This window comes from Bombus vancouverensis, unplaced genomic scaffold (genome assembly GCF_051014615.1).
Source record: "Bombus vancouverensis nearcticus unplaced genomic scaffold, iyBomVanc1_principal scaffold0031, whole genome shotgun sequence".
In the NCBI taxonomy this organism is placed as follows: Eukaryota; Metazoa; Arthropoda; class Insecta; order Hymenoptera; family Apidae; genus Bombus; species Bombus vancouverensis.
The window spans coordinates 459,827-473,573 of NW_027468922.1; the positions used below are offsets into that span (position 1 = coordinate 459,827).

The window sequence follows — 13,747 nt, forward strand, 5'->3', positions numbered from 1 at the left end:
CAATCGGGATAGAGCATCTGCAGCTGTATTTTCTTTTCCTTTTTTGTATTCGATTTCATAATCGTACTCCTCGAGTCTCAAACGCCATCGCATGAGTCTCGATGAGGGGTCTTTAACATTCTTTAACCATTTCAAGGCTTGATGATCGCTTTGAATTTTAAATTTTCTACCAAGTAGGTATTGTCTTAGTCTTTTGATTGACCATACTATTGCTAATAACTCTTTCTCGGTTGTGGAATAATTCTTTTCAGGACGGTTCAAAGTTCGGGATATATAACAGCATGGATGTCCGTCTTGGGAGAGTATTGCTCCTAACCCTTCGTTACTTGCGTCTGTTGTTAATGTGAATGTTTTGTCAAAGTCTGGATATTGTAGTACAGGGGCTTCGCAGAGTTTTTGTTTTAGTGTGTCAAATGCAAGTTGTTGTCTATCGGTCCAGTAGAATGGAGTGTCCTTTTTTGTGAGATCTGTCAATGGTTTTGCGATTTTAGAAAAATTACGTATAAATTTTCTATAGTATCCAACGAGTCCTAAGAATGACTTTATGTGGGTCGCGGTCTTTGGTGTTTTAAAGTCTTTCACGGCTTGAATCTTTTTGGGATTAGGCTTTACTCCTTCCTTTGTTACTACGTGTCCTAAGTATTCTAATTCCGGTTTCAAAAATTCGCATTTGTCCGGTTGTATTTTTAATCCTAAATTTTGTAGTCTGTCTAGTATAATGGCTAGATTTCGGTTATGTTCTTGGATGGTGCTCCCGAATATTATAATGTCATCCAGGTATACGAAACAGTTATTTCCTATTAACCCCCGTAGCGCGGTATCCATCATACGTTGAAACGTCGCCGGTGCGTTTTTAAGGCCGAAGGGCATGCGATTATAGTGGAAGTGACCTTGTGGGGTTGAGAATGCAGTATATTTTTTGGAATTTTGCTCCATAGGTATCTGGTGAAATCCTGACGAGAGGTCTAGGGCCGAGAAAAATTTAGCTTTGCCTAAGTGCTCGAGTATTTCGTCCGAATTTGGTAAAGGATACGCGTCTTGGTCTGTTTGCTCGTTTAATTTTCTAAAATCTATAACGATTCTCCATTTTTGTTTGCCTGATGCATCTAATTTTTTTGGAACTACCCAAATTAGTGCGTTATATGGACTGTCCGATGGTTCTATGATTTGTTTGTCTAACATGTCGTTGATTTGAGTCTCGATTTCCTTTTTATGACATTCGGGCGGTCTATAAGATTTGATGTTTATAGGTTTGTCTGTCTTGAGTGTGATTGTATGTTCTGTCAAGTTGGTACATGGTAATGAGTCTGTTTCCATATTAAAAACGTCTAAGTAATTGATGAGGATTTTCTCAAGGGGTTCTCGAAGTTCTGGATCAATATGTTTGGTACGTATTATTTGTGCGAATTTATTAATTTGGCTTAGTTTATCGGGTTTCTCTATTTCGTTTGTAATGTGACAGATTTGCTTACCAGTGTTGATGAAACATACTGTTGTGGGCTTTCCTTCGATGTATTGGGCTGAGATTAGAGTTTCTCCTGGTCTTATCTTGCTATCGGTTTCCTGGAATGGTAATATAATTTCGTCCAAGGTTAGTTTATTGTTAGTGACGCTGTATTGATACTTTGTAAGGAATGGGAGTCCGATTATTCCATCTTCGATTAGGGGAAAGTTGTTAGGGACTACGTAGAATTGATGATTTTTCTTGAGCATGGTTAAGTTGCAAATTTTGTTAGTGGTATGTTTGTCACTTCCCATTAGGAAGGTTTTTGGGTTAGAAGTTTGGACGTTTAGTGAGGCTTTTTCTTTTATAAGGTTGATTCCTGCTCCGGTATCGATGAGGAATCTGGCTCTTCCTCCGTCTCTTCGTTGCAGTACGATTGATAGTAATCTTCCGGTGGTGGTGCAGTTAACTCGAGGTAAGCTTCCTCTGGGTTCTCCGTTGTTTGGTTTACTCGAGGTGGAATCTTTCCTTGGCTGGCAAATGGAAAATTTCGAGAGTAGCATTTTTCGGCTGTGTGTCCAATTCGTAAACACTTTGGACACTTCGGTTTCATGCGGTCGTCTAATGGTCGGCTAGGTAGCTGAGCAGAAGTTTGTGGCTGTGAATCGGTAGTAGTTCGCTTGGATACTAATGTAATGTTGTGAGATTGATTCTTTGGGCGGTTGGCAACACGATTTGCTTCTCGTAACCATTGCTCTCTATCAGCTGCTAGTCGTTGGGCAAGGTTCAGGTTCTTTGGATCGCTAGATACCACCATCTGTCCTATCTCGTATCGTAAGTTGAGCAAATATGTTTTAAGTGCTTCGCGTTCTTCAATATCTATAGCTACGCGTCGTTCTGTTGGTGTGCGGTTTTCGTTTTGGACTGCATAATTTAATTCGTTTAGCTGTTGTCGGAATCTGGAGTCAAAAGATTGTACACTTTCTGTTGCCCCTTGTTTTAAATTCTTTAATTTGTCCCTACAGTTGCTAATAGTTGTTGGTGTTAATACGTGTTGTCTTAAGCATGAATATAAGTCTTCGAACGAGTTGATTTTTAGATATCGTATGTTTCGTTTCGCGTTGTCGGTAATCTTTTCGATCAGTATGAGATCTAATAATAGCTCTCTGTCACTTGCCTTGCACCTAGCTCTTGCTTTGCGGACCGATAAGATGAAATCTTCAACGCCTACGTCATCTTGACCACGTAGTGTCTCGACAGTTCGTATGGCCTTATCTGCCTCGAGCCCTCGATCTTCGTTGTAGTTGTTTATTGGTTTAATCGCGGCGCGGCTAGATGCGGCTCGTGGTCTTTGTGACGTGTTCGGTCCGTCAGTTTCGTCATCCGTTACGTTATCAGCAGCGGTTTCTAAATGGGCGTTTATTTGCGACTGGTCAGTCTCGGTGTCGTATTTTATTTCCATGGTTTTTGCAAGATCGCGTATTTCTTTAGAGCGATTTCTATCGCTAGTTTCCGCAAATTCTTTTATGTTTTTAATGTTTTGATCGGTGCTGTTTCTAAAGCTTCTAAACTCGTGAGTTAGGCTTTCAAATTGTTCAATCAGGGTAGCGATTAGTTCGTTTTGTTTAGCGGTACTCTTGTCAGTTGGGTTCATGCTGAGAAATATGACACTTTCGGCGGAAGAAGAGTCACTATCTTCAGAACGTATTTCAGGCTTACGGTTTCGATAATGTACGAAAGCCAGCTTACCGAGATTCTTTGCAGATCCTTCTTTTGATCAAGGAGGTGACCGTGGTCCTTCGCTGTAGAATCCGTAGAGTTCCCGTTGAAGTTTCCTCTTGATGCGATGAATGGATCCTGGCAGGATCGCCAATTTTGTCACGTCGATTCGGGGTAATTTCACGTTCCGCACGCAAGGTGAGAAATTCGTACTTAAATTTTGATTGTTATTAGAAAATTTATTGAACACTGACAGAGTAACAATACAGAATGGTCAAACAGCACAGAAAAGAATGTTCTTACAACGACTCGAGAGGTACTTTTTTATATCAAGGACCCGGCTCCTGTGGAGGGGCTCTCGCTGGATGCCGGTCACATAGGGTTTCTATTACTGCTTAGCCATCATTTTGCTGACCAAGGTATGTGAGGCATAACCATCCTTTCGTTGCGTTCTCACGACCACCGTGACAACAGCAATCTTTAAACGCTTATAAAACCATAAGCAATCGTGAAGTTTAGAATTCGCTAACTGGGCGTCTCTCAATCCAGTTTTTGATCTTGGGCAGAAGGAGGACCTTTTTCTCCAGCAGCTTCAGATTCTCGTAATTCTCGATCAGATCAGACTTGTACATAAAGTTCAAATAATCGAGCAGAGCAACGAATGTTAAATCAGCCCAAGAGAGAGTACCATCGTAGAAGTAGCCGTCATTTTCCTTCACTTGCTGGTCCAAACGTTCTAAAATGAACGGCAGCGTCTCTTCAGCAGCCTTGCGTTTTGCAGCTTTGACCTTCTCGTCCTCCTCATAGTGGAAGGCGGCAATTTCTGAAAATTTGTTTTCAGTTAAATACTGAAGATAGAATTACAATCCTTTTTAATCCTTTGTCTTGTATTGTTGACATACGTGTATCGTTCGATTAAATCAAATATTAAATCGGAATTCAACTAATAAATACCTGAACAGATATGTACTATCTGTTATCAAGATTCTCATAAGATTTATGCAAAACAGCACTGGATACTCACTATGACGAATATCATGAATAGTATCAACAGTGGCATCAATATGAAGATTTGCCCAGTCAGTCTTTCCAGTTAAGTCATATTGTTTGGCTAAGTAACGGCAAATAGCTGTAAACTGAGCAACCTTCCTTCTATCAGCTACGAGCATAGGAAGCACGCCATAAGGAGTCACTAAAAACATACAACTAATAGAATCAAAGATTCTATCGAACAAACAGATTATGATGCTTCTTAAATATCTAGCTTCCTGTTATCTGTTTTGGAAAGATATAATTTAATTTATTGATAATTTATCAGCAAACAAAGGGCATTGTCTCCTTAACAATACCTATTGTTCTCCCACATATCTTATAGAGCAGTTCGCTGTGGAGTGCCGAAGCGTGCAGACGTGTCTCTAGTGCCCAGCGTAGTCCGAAAACAACACGTGTCGCCCAACCGTCGAAAGTGAACACAGCTAAGTGTCCCTTACCCTTTAGGGAGAAGAAAATCCCACGCACCTAACCCCAACCGAATACTAGCCTCACAGCCTCACGACTAGTTGTTCATTCCGAATTAACTAGCTCGATGATGGCCCAACAACCGCGACCAGGCTCTCCGGAGCAGACTCGCAGCTACCCCGAGCTACCCCCCCCCCCACGTGGCAGAAGTGTAGCAGAACTCTCCGCTCTAACGACGCTAATACTACAAAGAAAAGGAAATTGGAAACAGGAACGCAAATAAACACACACAACAGATTCGCCGTATTGGAATCCTCAAACGACGCCATGGAAATCGTAGAACCGCCACCAAACCAACACTCACAGAGAATCCCCCCTCCCCCACCAATATTTGTGGATGACGTCATTGACATACAGACTATGACCAGGTCCCTAGAGAGAGATATCAGCAAGGAGGAATATAACCTTAAGATAAGCAACAATAGAGTAAAAATACTGCCGACGAACCCAGAAGCTTACAGAAAACTCACCAAGACACTCAGGACCCTGAACGCCAACTTCCACACCTACCAACTCAAACAGGAAAGGCCTTTCCGGGTGGTCCCACGAAACATACACCACTCAGCAGACATAGACGAACTCAAATACGGACTCTCAAAACTCGGCCACGAAGTCATCAACGTAAGTAATATAAGGCATAGAGTCTCGAAAGACCCGTTATCCTTATTCTTCCTAGACATTAAACAAAAGCCGAACAATAAGGAAATCTACAACATCAGTCGCCTAATGAACGCGATAGTAAAGATCGAACCACCGCTCGTGAAAAAAGAAATAGTGCAATGCAAAAGGTGCCAAAGGTACGGTCATACGCAGAAATACTGCAACCATACTTTCCGCTGCGTTAAATGCGCAGGCACTCACTCCACTGACCAGTGCGCCAAATCACCGGAAACTCCAGCGAAAAGCATCCACTGCCAAGGGGACCACCCTGCCAACTACAAAGGCTGCCCAGCATATAAAACACTATACACGAACAGGTACCCTAAGCTCAGAGCAAAAGAGGTATCCAACCAAACACCCAGCCCGCCGAAATTCACGACTACCCCAACCCCCTCAACCAACCAAACACCCAGTCCTACCAAATTCATCTCCACCTCAACCTCCTATGCACAAGCAGTACAAGGCATCCAAAATAACCCGAACAGCCAAAGGAACCTTCCCCAAAACAGTGTCCCCAACCCACCTAACACAGACAACTCCTCAAGGCTTGAAAAGCTAATAGAGAAACAATCAGAGCAAATAAATCACTTGCTATCGCTACTAACACTCATCGTGGAAAAATTAGCACGCCCCGGCTCAAAATAAAACCAAGGCGCATAGCACTCTGGAACGCCAACGGTCTAGCGCAACACAAACTTGAACTAGAACTCTTCTTAAAACACCAGCAAATCGACGTAATGCTCGTATCGGAAACCCACTTCACCGACAAGAGCTACCTGAAAATAAATGGTTACAAATTCTACCATACCCAACACCCCAGCGGAAAGGCCCACGGTGGCACCGGAATAATAATCAAAGCAAGTATTAAGCACTACGAACTTCCATCATTCCAGAAAGACTACCTACAAGCAACAAACGTAGCAATAGAAGACTGTCATGGCTCAATCACCACCTCAGCAGTATACTGCCCTCCCAGACACTCCATCGCCAAAGAAGACTTTGATAACTTCGTGGACACCCTGGGCAATAGATTCATAGTTGGAGGAGACTATAACGCCAAGCACACCCAATGGGGCAGCAGACTGGTTACGGCAAGAGGCAAAAACCACTTAAACAGCATAATAAACAACAACCTCAACTACCTCACCACATACGAACCCACATACTGGCCAACTGACACCAACAAAATACCCGACCTTCTCGACTTCTTCATAACTAAAAATATCCCATCAAGACACGTCCAGATCAACTCCTCGGCTGATCTCTCCTCTGATCATTCTCCCGTGATAGCAACAGTCAGTTCAACAATCATCGAGAATACACCTAACGGCTCCATTCACAACCAACACACCAACTGGCAGCTCTTCAGAGAAGTCTTTACACACTCAACCTCAGCCTTCACCCCACTAAAAACAAAGGAAGATATCGAAGCAGCCACGGAATACTTAAACACGAGCATAATAAACGCAATCCGCCTCACCACACCGACAAAGCCATCTAACAGCAAACAAGAATATCCCCAATACATACTAAAACAAATAGCAGAAAAACGTAGACTAAGAAGAGTATGGCAGACCCATAGAACACCGGAGGACAAACGCAAACTTAACAACGCAACTAGGAAGCTATCCAGAACCTTAAAAATCTATAAAAACGACTGCTTCCATAAATACCTCGCCAGCTTATCCCCCACAGCCGACGCCAACTACTCACTATGGAAGGCCTCCAGGAAACTCACACGCCCCCCACAAATAATCCCACCTATCCGCCGTCCGCAAGGTGGATGGGCGCGAAGCCCTACAGAAAAAGTCGATCTGTTTGCTAAACACTTGTCAAAAGTATTCAAACCCCATTCCCCCAAAGCCGCCGCGGACGTTACGGAATACCTGCACACCCCCTTCCAAATGTCCCCTCCTATCGAACCCTTCTCCTCTGCAGAGAATATAGAAACAATCAGTCGCCTAAACCCCAAGAAAGCAGCAGGACACGACCTAATAAGCAATAAAGCAATCAAGGAACTTCCCACAAAAGGTATAGCACTCATCGCATCGATTTTTAATGCTATCCTTCGCCTGGAACACTATCCTAAGGCCTGGAAAATCTCATTGATTACCCTCATCCCTAAACCCGGTAAACCGATATACGAAACCTGCTCCTATCGCCCAATCAGTCTTTTACCTACCCTGTCCAAACTATTCGAGAAGATGCTCACGAACCGACTCCTTCCAATCCTAGAGAACTTGAAAACACTCCCAGATCACCAATTCGGCTTCCGAAAACATCATTCTACAGTAGAGCAAATCCACCGCTTAACTCATACGATCAGCCAAACACTTGAAAAGAAAAAATATTGCTCAGCGGTTTTCCTAGACATCCAACAGGCATTCGACAAAGTATGGCACGAAGGGCTACTATACAAGATTAAAAAGATCCTACCTCACCCCTACTACTCCATCCTAAAATCTTACCTAACCAATAGACAATTCATGGTTAAATGCCTAGACGCCACTTCCGCAACATTCCCAATAGAAGCCGGCATACCCCAAGGTAGTGTCCTCGGACCCATACTGTACTCCATCTACACTGCCGACCTATCCATATCAAACGATATAACAATAGCGACATTTGCAGACGACACAGCGCTATTAGCTACCCACGCAGACCCGGTAATAGCCTCATCCACTCTCCAGCGAAGTCTCGACTCCATGGAAAAGTGGTTTCACAAATGCGGCTTCAAAGTCAACGAAAAGAAATCCTCACCTTCACGCTCCGAAAACAAACCTGCCCCCAGGTCACCATCAACAATGCAACAATCCCTAGCAGGGACACAGTCCGATACCTGGGCATGACCCTGGACAGGAGACTAACGTGGAAGACACACATCTCAGATAAAACGAAGCAACTAAAGGACAAACTAAAAAAACTCTATTGGCTCACGGGCCGACGCTCCAAACTAAACATACAGAATAAAATTACCCTCTACAAGACCGTAATAAAACCTGTCTGGACCCACGGAATCCAACTATGGGGAACAGCAAGCAACTCCAACATTGAAATACTCCAACGCTTTCAATCGAAAACGCTAAGATCCCTAATTGACGCACCTTGGTATGTAACCAATGAAACAATACACCGCGACCTCAAGATACCCACCGTCAAAGAGGAAATAGCAAAATATAGCGACAGATATAGCAAAAGAATCAACAAACACCGAAACCCCCTAATCACTGGACTACTCGATACGACGGACCAGATTCGCAGGCTGAAGAGGCACTACCCGCTAGACCTAAACGTTAGATTCATTTAATTATCCAAATTAAGCATTTGCACCTACTTATAATACTTATAAATTATACCTATCTATAATAAGTATTAACTTATTGTAAATAAACAGTCATGTCAGTGCGCTACGCCAGAAAAATTACTGAAAATTCTCAACGCGAGAATTGATTGTAATTTCAACAAATAAATAAAAAAAAAATCTTATAGAGCAATGGAGAGTAAACAATAATCTCTGTTATACTCTGCATAATTGTGTTCTACTTTATTTAGCTACTTTAGTTAAATTAGGAAAGATGAGATTTAAGAAACAGAACTTCTTTAAATTTTAAGCTTACAGGGCTTTATTTCTGGCCAGACGTCCTTTTTGATACGTTCATCTTCAAATGGAATACTAGCATAGCTGAAGAAGAACGGATTGGTTCTGCCAATGCCGTAACTGGGAAGTAAGTCAATTTATAGAGCGGCATCTTCCTGGAAGTATAATATATACAAAGTAAAAACGAAGAATCATTGATGACAAGAATTATATTATTACAAATTATGAAGTATAAGACAATTTAAGTAAAAAGCATCAACTACTAACTACTCGCATAGCTATTTGTATCTTTATATTTTAATATAGCTTAGATATAAAAAGAATATTATTTTTGGATGTAATAATGTATAAACTTGCGCCAAATATTATAACAAAATATTGCACTTTCTATTTAAGTAGGATAGACATATTACCGGCAGCATATCTTTTTTCTATAGCAATGAAATTGTTTATAAAAAAGTTTATAAGAAAACTATCAATTAATGCAAACAACGCACTTCAAAATATTAATTACATTCGCGCGATTCGTTATCTCTAGTATTAATTTAACCATATGGTTCTATACACCCAAGACCCTCTAACAGTAATTTAGTACCATTACTAGTCGTATGTACAATGTATGTTTGTATGCAACTTTCGTAACTACAAAACATTCAGCAGTGATTATATATTTTTCCAAACATAAGAAACATTTTCTAATTGCATACTTAAATTTATCGATCAATTATGAACATATGATAACATTTATTTCTTTCAACTACTAATTTTCAAATCCTCTGCTGTTCCGTTAATTGAACGACGCGCCGACTTTTCGTACAAGTATCTTGTATCTTATCTGTATTATTTAGTTATCAATAAAGAAGAAACATTTTCTAATTGTATATTTAAATTTATCGATCAATTATGAACATGTAATAACATTTATTTCTTTCAACTACTAATTTTTAAATCATCTGCTGTTCGGTTAATTGAAGGATATCGGCTTTCTGTAGAAGTATTTCATATTTATTATTTAATTATGAATAAGGAAAAAACATACAAAATATAGTTTTTAAACGGTTTATTATTTATAAAGAGAAACTTTGACTCAGGATATATATACTATATATATACTATTTACTTACAATTTTTTTTTTTAAGACTTCAAAGTCGAAACAAGCACAGGAAATTTCCAAGCCGGTTAACAGAAACTTGAATGAGACAAAAATAACCTTTAGATCTCTATATGTTCTTCTTCCCCCCTGTTGCTTCCACATAACTCTTATCCTATTGGTGGAGCTGTGCTGATATGTGAAATTATGATTACATAAAAACATCCGGAAAGACTCATTGAATGATTTTATAGTTTAAGGTTAATAAATTTCCATAAGTTAGAGTTGAAAATTTATGAGAACATGTTTTCTGTAACAAAACTTAGTAAAAACAAACTAGTAAGGTTTATAGATTCTTTAATGATTATGTATGTATTCATAAACTAATTCGATAAACATCGTTCGATAAAACGTCGAACAACACACAACATTGAAGCGCGAAATTTCAAATTCAATGAAAGATAAATAACAAATATTGCGAACAAATGATATTAAATTTACAATAATCTCATGTAAGAAAAAATAAAAGGGATAAAAGTAGTACAGAAGATAGAAAAATCTATAAAACTGGTGGCTGGGAAATAGTAAATATATAAATTTGTGTTATTAGAGTTTAGTACTTCTGTCGATCAATGTGTTACGACCGTTCGCGGAGAGACGCAGTCGCAGTAGCGAGAGGCGTAAATTCTCGCTACGATTCGATGAATCGACGCCGCGAAGTAGTCGTTCCCCTGTTTCGGTTAAGATAAGATGTGGTTAAATGAATATGACACAGTATAGTAAGTTATATTTCACCGTTTATTCCAACAACTTATAACGAAGGCAGTTACGCTGGTGCGTATGTACGAGATTTTTTTTTTATTTATTTGTTGAAATTACAATCAATTCTCGCGTTGAGAATATGTACGAGATGAATGAGTGACTGATCTGTGGGTGTGTCCTACCCGGTGGAAGGATATTGACCGTTCGAAGGATGTGAAATCAGAACTGTCTTGGGAGACGATGCTGTCTCGGAGGATAACTAAGGATGGGTGTGTCTAGCGCACGGGACCATCGGATTTGTTGGTGACGATTTTAGTTAGGAGAGTGAAGGAAGTGGCTTCGTTGTTAATTGGTTAACGAAGGGTCTTAACCGCCCTCGAGAGAAAGTGGTTAGTGGGAGGAAAGTTGCAGCATACGTGAGAAAAACTAACTTTCCCTTGTCCAGTCGGGGTAGACAATAGTCTTTAGAAATTCTTCGGAAACAGACGTTTGTTTGGTTTGAAGGACCTTTTCTAGGAAATCTATGAGATTTATGGAAGGTACTTGAAACTATGGAGGATACGCTGCGAGTATCCGGTGACATCTGGTTGCCATATTGCTCGCGGTGCGACGTAACAAAATGGAATAGAAAGATTATACCACAGACGAAATTATACTTTATACTTTATTATACTTTATACTTTATTATTACATTACATCAATTGACATCTTTGGAATTACAACGATTCGATACACATTTTAACTAAATATTTTGCAATGAAACACGTATTATTAAACAACATAATCATACTAAATTAATTTAATGTGACTATTTATTATTATTATATAATAACACAGTGATGAAAGAAATAAACTGGTCAAGTAATCTAAGGAACGATAATACGTATCTATGTCAGTGACAGTGAGAAAAATTCAGATATCTGTACTTAAGTGATTACACTTATAAGTATCATTATATATTATATAAATATGATATTTCGAATGGTATCATTTATCACTCATTAAACAAGAGTGTCATATCCAGAGAAATGATTTTACATATCTTAATCTTTGCTTTGATTACGATAGTAATAATTTCTATCAAACTTGATGAGGAAGATACATGAATAATTATCTAAAAGCTGAAAATCTTGGCAAATTCATTTGTACATAAACTAACAGGAATGAATTTTAAAGATACACTCTGCTCTCAACAATTAAAGCTGTCTTGTCGCAACAAAGTTTCAATAATTTTTTATGGACAACATGGCCCAGTTTGCACAAAGACTAAAAATTTTAACATTAAATTTGGATAAAAAATCTTACGGTAGAAGGAATGATATATCCTTCATTTTCGCCAATAATCTGGTCGAATTTAGTCAAGTAAAATGGTATTGTTTCGTTCAAAAGTTGATTCTTCCTCGCTTCCTTCTTTTCAGGATTCTCCTCCATGCGATAGTAGCAGATAGCTGAAACCAACCGTTACGTTCATTTGTGTTTTTCCCCCCAAACGAAGAGAAAATAAGTTGTGAAAGAAGGAGTAGCCTCTCATAGTTCCTACAATTTCTTCATTCTCTTTGCTTTCTTCAATATTGCCTCAACAAGTTCCTGTGGTTCACGATACTTGAAATATATACAATGTTACCAGCGTGGAAATTGTCTTGGAAACTTGGAAAATCTTTCAAGAGGAACAACATTGCTAACTGAGATTCGAGAAAGGAAAGGTAAGTAAATCCTTGCTTCTACTTAGAGCTTTTTTATTTACTTCTGACGAGTAAAGTACTGTTATTAAAATTTGATTAAAAGTACCAAGAATGTCGAGATATAAACAACCATTTGTGGAAAGGTCAGGAGAAGCAGAATTATCGAATAAACGTTATATAACTCTTAGTCATTAAGTAAGAGAAGAGAAACGAGAAAAAAGTCTTTTATCTAGGTCTTAATAAAGTATACTATATTTATCTCCATATCAAGAATAACAACAGGATATAAACAGTCTTCTAGAAATTGAGTAAATATTACATAATTACATCTTGAGCAATATTTTGCGTCTTAGCTTTTGCTTAAACATTATGATAATCTTAAATATCTGTAAATTCTTCACAGACTCTTTGCATCTTCTATACAGGTATCTCATGATCATGTGATAACACACAGGAAGAAAAAATAGAGGAGAAAACAGCGTAAAAAAAAGTTGCGTAGGAGTATCGTCGTACTACATCATTCGACAATTGATGCACGTCATGGCGATCGTCACGGTTTAAAGCAGGCCATCAAAAACACGTTTGTTATCGTACGGAAAAATCTGCGACGTTCCAGCTGTTCAGGTGCATCGAATTGTGAATCATCGGCGGTACGAAGCAAGGCGAGGGGCGTAAATAGAGAAAGAAGAGAAGAGAAGGATTCGCATAAATGACAAAATATAATCGTTCGTTCCTCGTCGATGGCGGATGGATGGCTTTAATCGTGGACGATATCGATACGATTATATTTTATACATTTGAAACAAATATAAAAGACAAGCAAAAACCAGAGATACGATCGTTATGATATTATTCAATCGGTAGCCTATTTACCTCGTTTATTGTTCACCTTCTCTGTCTAGTAATAATTTTTCGATTCGACTGGCGTGACGTTACGTTGGCGGTGTAAAAACACGATTTTTGGAAGCCATCGAATTCGTGATGTCGATAGAAATCTTCAGTTGGAATCGTTGTATCATAACGTAGTCTGCTTATTGTCGATAAGAATTTACTAAACTAAAAGTGACTACTAAAAGTTTCTATCCTCTAAATTCTATCTACGATTCTATAATCTAAAAACTGACTTTTGCAAACAAACTGTAACATTCGCTTAACGGAAAGACATACGTATCTTGTTTATACTCGTCTTTTCACAATGAATTCTTGAACGTCTGTCTCTGTGGTGAGACAAATGCAAAGTCATCTCATCAGTTACTCACCTTGCTTCAAATCT

At 39.2% G+C, this 13,747-nt stretch overlaps 1 protein-coding gene and 1 long non-coding RNA gene across 2 annotated transcripts; one reads left to right on the top strand and one right to left on the bottom strand.

Moving 5' to 3' along the window:
• Positions 1-3,528: 3,528 nt before the first annotated feature.
• On the bottom strand, positions 3,529-10,209 carry LOC143304362 (glutathione S-transferase-like). Its single transcript, XM_076626819.1, has 4 exons — positions 10,064-10,209; positions 8,959-9,094; positions 4,188-4,355; positions 3,529-3,986 (listed from the first exon to the last, which is right to left on the bottom strand). Exons 3-4 carry the CDS (start codon positions 4,330-4,332, stop codon positions 3,679-3,681), a joined length of 453 nt encoding a protein of 150 aa, XP_076482934.1. The 5' UTR covers positions 4,333-4,355; positions 8,959-9,094; positions 10,064-10,209; the 3' UTR covers positions 3,529-3,678.
• A 559-nt stretch (positions 10,210-10,768) lies between these two features.
• Positions 10,769-13,305, top strand: LOC143304370 (uncharacterized). Its single transcript, XR_013061065.1, has 2 exons — positions 10,769-12,782; positions 12,878-13,305. It is a non-coding gene; the product is annotated as an uncharacterized LOC143304370 (long non-coding RNA).
• The last annotated feature ends 442 nt before the right edge of the window (positions 13,306-13,747 follow it).

Excerpts from the sequence above, each read along its gene's own strand:
- LOC143304362 (XM_076626819.1), bottom strand. The coding sequence starts at position 4,332 with ATGCTCGTAGCTGATAGAAGGAAGGTTGCTCAGTTTACAGCTATTTGC. Across the intron at positions 3,987-4,187 it reads TATTCATGATATTCGTCATA|AAATTGCCGCCTTCCACTAT; the intron begins GTGAGTATCCAG and ends ACAAATTTTCAG.